The sequence below is a fragment of the Chanodichthys erythropterus genome, chromosome 19, assembly GCF_024489055.1.
Source record: "Chanodichthys erythropterus isolate Z2021 chromosome 19, ASM2448905v1, whole genome shotgun sequence".
Taxonomy (NCBI): Eukaryota; Metazoa; Chordata; class Actinopteri; order Cypriniformes; family Xenocyprididae; genus Chanodichthys; species Chanodichthys erythropterus.
In genome coordinates, this window is record NC_090239.1 from 5,260,042 (window position 1) to 5,271,609 (window position 11,568).

General features: G+C 35.9%; 1 protein-coding gene across 1 annotated transcript; it reads right to left on the reverse strand.

Annotated features, from left to right (window-relative positions):
- Positions 1-3,624: 3,624 nt before the first annotated feature.
- LOC137008310 (sushi, nidogen and EGF-like domain-containing protein 1) lies at positions 3,625-8,827 on the reverse strand. The gene is given in 12 exon segments (XM_067370280.1): positions 3,625-3,705; positions 3,807-3,889; positions 3,960-4,104; positions 4,186-4,281; positions 4,362-4,494; positions 4,496-4,629; positions 4,741-4,880; positions 8,086-8,118; positions 8,209-8,238; positions 8,331-8,360; positions 8,450-8,491; positions 8,782-8,827. Coding segments are annotated over 12 exon segments (993 nt in total).
- Positions 8,828-11,568: the final 2,741 nt, after the last annotated feature.

The following is an 11,568-nucleotide window of genomic DNA, read 5'->3' on the forward strand; positions in this document are numbered from 1 at the left end:
TCTACTGGAATGGAAGAAAATATGTTTTGTTGGAACACAGCCAATCATTTTTAACACACACACACAAACACAAACACGGTGAACGTGATTTCACCAAGTACGACGTGTTCCTGGATCAACAACTTTGTTGATCCTGGAACAACATTCCAATCAAGCAATCAGATTTGAGGAACAAGTTTACCATTTATGTCAAATTTAGGCTTGCAACCAGGGTTAGGTGCTTCTACATCAGTGTTATTCACATATCTTTCCCCTCTGATTTTAGGGACAAGTTATGGGTAGGATTAGGTTTAGGGGTAGGAATAGAGTTAAGACTAAATAACATGTCTTACTTGGCAAAATTACGGTGACCCGTAAACACACACAGTCTTACCTTTAGAAATAATCTCACATAAACTGCAGATAAGAGCTCTTCTTTTACTGGCTTAATTGGCTCCTGTGAGGCCTGTTTTACAGACTGATGATGCACATAATTATATACTTTGTGTTATACCGGCCTGGCATTGAATTACACAATACTAACAGGCCTACCGCTCCGGTTTCTAAGCTTCTGCTGAGGGGAGTAACTTTTAATTTGACTTCTTTTTCTCTACTGACTGTAGCCAATGACTGTGGATTCACAAAGAATGTATAGAATGAGAATCACACAGAATAAACAAATATCCGATGCATGAATACGTGTTTTTATGGAAAACACCATTGTTACTTTGAGTGAGCGTGACAAATGCATTACATTTTTTCTCAACTGCTTACAGACAAAAGACTTACTTGTCACAAAATATCTGAAACCTGACGACACTCAAACACCAGAACCACACGGCAAATCTGCAAAACCATACACTAATTATATGCCTTTGACTCCAATTTGACTGATTTTCTTTTTGCAAAACACAACACACAATTGTCTATGTTACACGCAATAATCTAACAGGAAGTATCTTGATTTCCTGGTGTCAGGTTTCAGAAATTGTGTGACAGGTAAGGATTTTGTGTGTAAGCAGTTAAAAAAACTGTAATACTACAGTATGCTGTAGCATTTATTAATAAAGTGTTGTAAATATTATAATATATGGGTCAATGACATGACGGGTTTTTTTTTTTTTTTTTTGTCCAAAGGCCTTAATAATAATAATAAATCAAATATGACAACCAAAGTATGTAAGGTGGTACTTCTAGATTTTAGAAGGTTTTAACTATGTTTTGCAGCAGACAGAGGTATTTGAATGATTTTGAAGTGTCAAAAGGTCATTCGGTTTTAACCATCCAAAGGCCAACACTGCAAAAAATGCTGTTCTTACTTAGAATTTTTGTCTTGTTTCCAGTCCAAATATCTAAAAATTCTTAGATCAAGAAGCATTTTCTTGACAAGTAAAAATAATTTTCTTGTTTTCAGGAAAAAAAAAAGTCAAAATTAAATTAATCTGAATCCAAACTGAAAACAAGATTATATATCTTAGTTTCTGGTTTGAAATGAGATTATTTTGCTTGTTTTAAGGAAAAACTCACTTAATTTTTCCTGGATTTAAAGGGTTAGGCCGTTCGACACCTGTAATACCTTCGTTAATCTTCAGAACACAAATTAAGATATTTTGGTTGAAATCCGATGGCTCCGTGAGGCCTCCGATGGCTCCTCTCTCAAGATCCATAAAGGTAACTTTACTAAAAACATATTTAAATCAGTTCATGTGAGTACAGTGGTTCAATATTACTATTATAATGCGACAAGAATATTTTTGGTGCGCCAAAAAAAAACAAAATAACGACTTATTTAGTGATGGCCGATTTCAAAACACTGCTTCAGGAAGATTCGGAGCACAAATTAATCACTGTATCGAATCTTCTGTTCAGAGCGCCAAAGACACGTGATTTCAGCCGTTGGCAGTTTGACACGCGATCTGAATCATGATTCGATACACTGATTCATTTGTACTTCCTGAAGCAGTGTTTTGAAATCGGCCATCACTGAATAAGTCGTTATTTTGTTTTTTTGGCGCACCAAAAATATTCTCGTCGCTTTATAACATTAATATTGAACCACTGAACTCACATGAACCGATTTAAATATGTTTTTAGTACCTTTATGGATCTTGAGAGAGGAAATGTCATTGCTCCCTATGGAGGCCTCACGGAGACATCGGATTTCAACTAATATATATATATATTTGTGATTACATCTTAATATGTTTTAAATGTATATATTTTTTATTCTGGCATGATTTTATATTGCAAAATGGTATTAAAATTATGTGTTATATGTTTACATTTGTTATGTATATTTTGTAATGAGAAAGTTTGGCAGACAAAAAGTATTCTTGTCGCTTTATGATATTAAGATACAACCACTGAACTCACATGAACTGTTTCATATATGAATTTAGTACCTTTATGGATCTTGAGAGGTTCAGTGGCTTAATAGAGGCTTCACTGAGCCATCAGATTTCATCAACAATATCTTAATTTATGTTTGGAAGATGTGGGAGATCACGGGTTTAGATAAGGGTGAGTAATAAATGGCATTACTTTCATTTTTGGGTGAACTAAGTAACCCTTTAATGCATCCAAAACAGCATATCAGCCATCAATAGTAATTGAAAACTGGACACCACGGCAATGAGTCTACTTCAGTTGCAAACAGCAATACCGTAAAACTAAAGAATCTTATTTTTACAATGAGCAAGTTATTATATTTCAACGAAATATTAAGAAAACATCACTATCAACTGTGTAGTAAAACAGTTTTACTGACCTGTTTCAGTGTTTCATTTACTGCAGTGAGTGCACAAGCTGTTGTCTCCCCCTCGTGGTGAGGAAAGGAACAGATTTCCGTATGGTCCGTATGTGCCAATTAAATGAACCACTTGCTAATGTGTGCACTAACTAAACAAAATAAGCCATTGTCACTCACTTATATAATAAAACTGATTATTTGAAGTTGCTCGAAATGGTGACCAGCAATATACAAAATAAGCTGATTACAGAACAGCTACCTTTCCCTGACTTTTTTAAGTTAATATATTTTATCATAGTAGGTCTATAATTGTGTTGAAAGAAATACTATAAACCTGTTGTTTATTCATTAGTTATGTCATATTATATATTATTAAACCACAAATTGGGATGCCTTTGTCTTAGTAAGCCTAATTTATTTTTCAAATAATTATGAAGATGTTAAAAAAACATGTTATATTGTAATATAAAAGTGACTTTTCTCACCACTGAGATTATTCAGTGTGTTTAAAAGCGAAAGAAATAGTTCACAACTGTGTCATTTGTCTTATGTAAGTATGCATTTAGTAAAACGAGTTGTAGAGGAAGATAAGGTTTAATTACATTGATCACATACTACAGATCAGTTTGATTAGTTTTGAACCCTTGCAACCTTGCAAGAGATATGATAATACAAAAGCATGACAAGAAAAGGAAAAAAAGAGAATTAATGATTATTATTCAAGCTATGAACACAGAAACAAGTTGGATCAGACACAATTGATATATAGTTCTTTTGTATCATTATGTGGATTTGATTTATATGCATGTGAAATAAATTATAAAGGTTCACTTCCTGTAAAGTGACATTGTTCTGTTTGACATTCAGTGTTTAAATTCTCTTCCTTGAGGCTCATATTATGGCTGTGTCTTTTTGACATTTCTGATCTTCATCTCGATGCTACTTGGAAGTCCGCGACTGACCAGCTCTTGTTTTATCTGAAGTGAGGATGAACAGACAGATCGTGAAGTGTTTTATTTCCATTATACTCTATTGGCTATGGACATCCATAAAAAAATGAAATGCCCCATTGACTTACTTGCTGCAAAACAGCCTCAATCTCTCCACTCTGTGTCAGGTCTGAATATGATGTCAGTCTCATTTGAACTCCTATGAGGCTTACTAAAGGGACACACAAACATAATACACAAGACATTATAACATGATAGAAACAAATTGACACAATCTTTACGAAAAAAACTTCTACATGATGTACTGATAAAGGCCCAACGTCCTGGAACGTTCACGTTACTCGTGTTCTTGAGGTTTTGGTAGTTGCCATTAGTTAAATCAGGAATTACAAAGTGGCTTATGGAGTTTATTGTGTCATATCCAGCCTATTAATACCATGAATAATAAATGAATACACTGGTATAGGGTATAGAATTTTAAATTCAATCCTGTGATGTTTGTTTTACCTCCACTTGTTCATTTAACTCAGCACAGTCACCATAATTCATCAGAAAGAAAGAATGACCACCACCTGAAATTAAAACCACTTGAAACAGGATTTCCTGAAAAGAGAAGTAACAACACATGATTCATATAGTCTGCTCTACACATTCTCAGAACTGAAGAAGAAAAAAAAAATTACTGGGTTTGGCTGAGGATCATACTTCCAAGTGACAACAAATACTGAAGAAGCAGTGAAGTTCATCTGAGGGAAATACTGGTTTATATCCTGAGTGGCACGAGTGAGCACACTTTCATTAGTGTACTGCTGATAACATAATGGTATTGTACTGGTCATCAATGTCACTCCAGAGAGGAGCAATGTAATCTTCAGCTCCTCTGGTGGGATTGTAGTTGGGTCCTGATAGTGGTTGAGGTTGGTTGAATGTAAGGAGTCCGTTAAAATGAACCTGTAATATGAGAAATCAGTTCAAATCCACCAGGAAACTATGAACTTTCAAAACATTTGCATTCATTTTTAGATGAATATATACATATTGGCAATGAAACTGAATTCTCACATATAACTGGTTGTATGTGCGGCCAAAGAACGTATATGGAGTGGATAGGCCAACAGATATGTAGCTTTCATCACCATAATTGCTAAGATATGGTTCTGTGTCTCCTGCAGCTGAGCCGAATGGATAGAATATCGCTGGTGCTGCCGAGAGAATGAACACAAAAAACACAAATGAAGATGTAAGCAGTTTTTACAAGAAACCTCATAATTAAGGTTATTCTGACATAAACATATCATTAATTCATAGGTCAGTAATTACCTGTCCATGGCACTGCAGCTGTTGCAATGGCAAAAAAAAAAAGATTTAAATTATAAAACACATTCTTCTAGACTAGTTACATAAAAAAAATGCATAGTCTTCATATAGTCTGACCTGATGTGGTTGCCAATGTGGTAGTTTCTGAAAGAAACGCAAAAAAAAAATCAAGAATTGAAAGTTGAATTTACCTTGGCATAGTTAAATAATTAGAGTTCAGTACATGGAAATGACATACAGTGAGTCTCAAACTCCATTGTTTCCTCCTTCTTATGTAAATTCGATTTGTGCAAAAGACCTCCGAAGAACAGGCGAATCTCAACATAACACAGACTGTGACACAACAGTCGGGATCATTAATATGTACGCCCCCAATATCTGCATATGCCAGCCCATGTTCAAGGCATTAGACAAGCCAGTATTAAAGGTGATAGAGAGGATTTTTTCGTCGACTGAGAATCCAAAGACTGATAGTGAGTTTTTGAAATGAGCGCATGCGTAAGAACAACCCCCCCTCCTTCACAGCTCATTTTGAGGGAACGCCTCCCAAAAGTCGTGCACGAGTATTGGAACACGAGTGTTTACCACCGGCATTCGCTGTGTCGTGTTAGTGGATTCATATGTCGGACTCACCGCAGGAAACTCATAATCTGCAGTTGTTACTCCTGTCTCCTGACAAAAACATTGCATGCGGCACCTGTGGAGTGTGGAAAGTTACTGGAGCGCACAGCCGCGCTCGTCTCTCACAAGGAACGTCATGGCAGTGATTGACAAGCCAGAGGGCCAATCGTTTATGATCACGTAAATGATTGGCTGATGTTTTTAAGGCCCTACCTCGTGCACAGATGATGTATATTAATATTATTCCTTTCAGTGCACCTAATAAATAGTTTTTTTTTATCAGTTAGTAAAGACAGTTTCAAGTAATATTGCAAAAATGTATAAAAAAAAACATCCTCTTTAGCACCTTTAACGTCTGGAGCTGCACAGCTGAAAAAACAGACTTTATGCAGGTAAGCAAGCAAGGACAATAGCGAAAAATGGCAGATGGAGCAATAATAACTAACATGATCCATGATATCATGATATTTTTAGTGATATTTGTAAATTGTCTTTCTATATGTTTCGTTAGCATGTTGCTAATGTACTGTTAAATGTGGTTAAAGTTACCATCGTTTCTTACTGTATTCACGGAGACAAGAGCCGTCGCTATTTTCATTTTTAAACACTTGCAGTCTGTATAATTCATAAACACATCTTCATTCTTTATAAATCTCTCCAACAGTGTGTAATGTTAGCTTTAGCCACACATAGGCTACTATCAAACTCATTCAGAATCAAATGTAAACATCCAAATAAATACTATACTTACATGATCTGATACGCTGCACGACGAACACTTTGTAAAGATCCATTTTGAGGGTTATATTAGCTGTGTGAACTTTGTTTATGCAATGTATTATAGAGTTGTGAGCTCGGGGGCAGGGAGCACGAGCATTTAAAGGGGACACACACAGAATCGTCACATTTTTAATTATGCCCCAAAATAGCCAGTTAAAAAATTGAATAATAAAAAATCTATGGGGTATTTTGAGCTGAAACTTCACAGACACATTCAGGGGACACCTTAGACTTATATTACATCTTGTGAAAAAGGGTTCTAGGGCACCTTTAAAGGGGACCTATTATAAGTCTCTGGTGTCCCCAGATGTGTCTGTGAAGTTTCAGCTCAAAATACCCCACAGATAATTTCTAAAGCTTGTCAAATTTGCATGTGAGCTATCTGGGTGTGAGCAAAAACACACAGTTTTTGTGTGTCACTTTAAATGCAAATGAGCTGCTGCTCCCAGCCCACTTTCCAGAAGAGGGCGGAGCTTTAACAGCTCACACTTCGGTTGCTCAACAACAACAAAGCTGGAGAATCTTACACAGCCAAAATGAGGATTGTCAGTAACGGTGTTCAGCATTACATTGTTCAAACCGGAGTCGACACTGATGGAGAGACTCAGGAAGGAGTTACAACTTTTAGACATTTCTGAATGGTTAGAGGATAAATTTATGTAGTTGCTGTGGAGTTGATTCAGCTCATCGACTAGCATGTTAATCTTTTGTGAAAAAACCTGTATGGACACCCACTATACCTGTACCTGTTTGCCAAACAGACCAATTCACACCAGGCTAACGTTTATGATTGCTATCAAATGCTGTGTATGATCTAATATTTTTCAGACAGAATGCTGCTTCTTTAGCAAATGAGCATGCCAGGATCAACTTGCAGGCTATGCAAGCTAACGAGAGTCTAAATAGTGTTCTGTGCTCGTCTCTGCAGCCAACGACAGAACAGTTAGCATGCTTTGCTCAAACTTTTGCCATGGTACACCATTTTTGCTTGTGAAAACAAAATGGCGGAAACGTGCAGATAAAGGGTCAGTAATATTATATAATAAGATCCCCTTCCTACGGCACAAGGGGAGTGAAATCCTACAGGCTCATTTTTTCACATGCTTGCAGAGAAAGGCTTGCCAAAACAAAGTTACTGGGTTGTCCTTTTTCATGTTTTCTGGGTTGGCAGATGCACTGGGGACCCGATTATAGCACTTAAACACGGAAAAATCTGATTTTATGATATGTCCCCTTACACCTCAAGACAGGGTTATTTGCTATTAATATGGAAAGTTAAAGCAGGACATATCACAGAGCTCATTTTCATTTTTTACTTGCTTGATTTGCTTTTTTAATTTTACTTAAGTTAGTTGGTATACAGAGAAGGAATATTCTCAAGCAAGAGGAGATTTGAAAGCACTGCAGGATGAATCATTAATATTTTTGGTCCTTATACTTGGAATTTAGCATTTTTAAAAACTTCTTAATATTAATCATGTCCCACTTAATTATGTTACTTTTTTTACAGCTACAGATTAGTTTTAAAAATAAAAATAAATGTTGCATAGGTGTATGATTAGTCTTTTATCACCCACATTATTACTTGTAGCATTTATGGTGGTTCCCATTATGGTGGTTATTGAAAGAATCAACACAAATACATATCCTACACCAGTTTTCTTACATAAAAACAGTTTATCACATTACCTAGAACTGTGGTGGTGGTTTCTGCAGTGGATTCTGAAAGAATGAACATACAAACACCATTATATACTTCGTAAACTCATCTGATGAGTGCAGTTTTCTTAGATAAATAGTTTGACAAATTACCCATAACTGTGGCAGTTTCTGGAGTGGATTCTGAAAGAATGAACATAAAAACACCATATACTTCATAAACTCATCTGATGAGTGCAGTTTTCTTTATATAAATATAGTTTATGACAAATTACCTATAACCGTGGTGGTTTCTGGAGTGGATTCTGAGAGAATGAACATATAACACCATTATATACTTCATAAACTAACCTGATGAGTTTAGTTTTCGTAGATATAGTTTATGACAAATTACCTAGGACTGTGGCGGTTTCTGTGGTGTTTGTTTGTATGGTTTCTGAAAGAATGAGCAAATACAAACACCATTAAAAACCTCATGAACTCGATTTTGACTCAGTTTTCTTTCCTGATGAAGATGCTCACTGATTTCTCAGGTTCACATTGGGTTTGTTCAACTAGGCAATGTTTTTAAAGACAGATCTGGTTATAATTCAAAGGCCCATAACTACCTTCTGTTATTGTTGTTTGTGTTCTGGCTGTTAAAGAGACAAAAAAAACAAGTTAAATTCTAAAAAAAATAAATTTGTTTTATTTATACTGATAGTCAGACAGTAAATAAAAACTTACTCAGTGACAGGACTGACATGAACACCAGCAGGAGTGAAATTCTCATGATGAAGTCAAAAATAAGACGTTAAGTAATCAGATAAGTCGTTCTGTAATCAGAGAGTACAGAATTTAATATCAAACCTCAGGTCCCACTTTAATATTGGATGGCTTTAACTTATCCTTTATCATCATATAATGTATTTCAAAGATATTGTGTACCATGAGGTTACTCAATACAATACCGCAGTATTAAAAAATATGGATCTTTAATTGGACCTCAGTGAATATAGCAAACATTATATTAAAAGCATCTAAGATCTAGGGACTGTCTAACCAGAATCCCAAATGTCCCTATTATTCAGAGATGTTTTCCTTTAGCAGATTTTGTACACTGTGTTAATCTGGATGAACACATTAGTCTAGGAGTGACCCTATACCCATCACCCTGATCATGGTAGCAGAAAATGCTAATTCTTTTGATTATTTTGCAAAAAAACATGTACACACACACACACTGAGAATATAGTCTATCAAACAATATTAAAGAGAAAAAAATTAACTTACCTCAGCTTCTTCCACAGCCACAGGCTCTTGATGTGGGTTAAATCACAATGCAGGAAGAATGCATTGACTTTAAATGTATCCCAGACTCCCAGCCCTGTATTCAAAAGCTGAACATGCTTAACATGTTTTCATGGGAACACTGCCAGTAAATATTGCAGTCTAAACAAGGACTTTCACTTCAGATATTTTTTTTATTTTTTTATAAAGATTTTAGATTTAGGGTTTACATATAACAAGCCTTGAGATTGTTTTTATTTGTAAACAATCTGACTTGTATTTTTCATTAGGGGCCAAGCCCCGAAGGGGCTGTAGCCCCTATTGTAATTGTATGTTATCCCTTTTATTATTATTATTCTTCCTCCCGAATGGGAGTCTATGGCAGCCCTATCAACGGAACATGAGAAAATGATGAAATTTGGCACAGTTGTAGAGATGCTCATGAATAGTGATTGGACCAAATTTGGAGTCTCTAGAACCAACTCTATAGCGCCACCACCAGTTCAAAATATCAACATTCTAACGGTTTTAACATTTGAACTGCTTAAATTTAGTTCATCTGATTCGTCTCTTCATGCTGATGCTATTCAACTTCTTACATTAAGTCTCCACCCATTACAGTAGCGGCCATTTTGAAAAGTACAGTATTTGTTTTTTTCGCTTCTCCTCCTTCAAAATTTGTCCAATTTTGTCCAATCTTTGATCAGATTATCTTTGGACTGAGCCGCACAGAAATGACTGAACAGATTTTTTTTATTCATCTTTGTTCAAAGGTTATGATGTCACGAAGTTAACGAGGTCGACCCGAAATTAGTATAGAGGCTGTATCTCGGCCAAACTTTGAGCAATCGAAACAAAAATTGGTACGCTTCATCAGAACCATGGTCTGAGGGTCTATGGGAACAGCGCCACCTACAGGTCATGAGATATGAAAAATGGCTATTTTGGCCAATAACTTTTGATTCTGTCAATATTGGATGTATCACGTGTCCGCCATTTTGAATTTTGTCATAAATTGCGATATCTTTTAAACAATTTGACATATCTTCACAAAAATTGGTATGTATGACCTTTAGAAGGTCGTGAAGGTACCTGAGAAGTTTCAGCACAGCGCCACCTACTGTTCCACAGATGTAATGATTATTTCAAAAACGCTTATAACTTTTGAAAACACTTTCCAAAATGTGTATGCTTCATGTCATTTTATTCCCTGGCTTATGCCGATTCCGACAATGTATCATTTGCCATTTTCCTTAAATGTACCTGTCTGCCATATTGAAGTAAATGAAAAACAGTTTTTTCGCTACTCCTCCTACAAATTTTGGTCAATTTTGTCCAAAATCAGCTCAGATGATCTTTGGACCGAGCCGCACAGAAATGACTGAACGGATTTTTGATATTCACTACCATTTCCGAGATATTCATCTCTGAATGTGACCTTGCTTGTGTTTGTTGTCTTATGCTAGTTAGCTTAGCACAGTAATTGCTTAGCATGCTAAACTATTGCTATTCTTTCTAATGTGGTCTTCAGTCAACAGGTTAACCAAAACTTATTTGGCATTAAATAACTTTGCATACTAATATGGTTAACATGCTATGAAGCTTTTTTTTTTTTTGTGAACTCTTTCTCACACTGAAACCTCTGCTTAGCATACTGATGAACTTGCATGGCTGATTAGCTCAATGTGTTACGCCACGGATCCCGAATGCTCTGCATCGTGGGTTCGAAACTCAGTGTGACACATGCCCAGACCGCATGAGGTACTGTGGCAGGAAAAGATGCAGAACTTGTGTCTGTTCTAGGCATTCTGCCTAAAACTGGTCTAATCTGAAGCTATCACATGCAATTCCTTTATGTCCAAATTCGTAGTTATTCTTCTTCCCCCTGTATGGTAATCAATGAACCATAAGAAGGAAAATTATCAAATTTGGCATGCTTGTAGTGATAGTAATTAAAAGTAATTTGACCAACTTTGGAGTATCTAGGACTAAGTCTATAGCGACACCACCATTTCAAATATTCACTTTTGTAAAGGTTATAACTTTTGAACCCTTTGTTCCAGAAAAATGAATGTCAATACAACTGATTCCTCTCTTCATACTGATCACATTCAATATCTTACATTAAGTCTCCACCCAGTACAGTAGTGGCCATTTTGAAAAGTACAGTATTCCATTTTTTCACTACTCCTCCTACAATTTTTGTCCAATTTTGTCCAAAATCAGCTCAGGTGATCTTTGGAC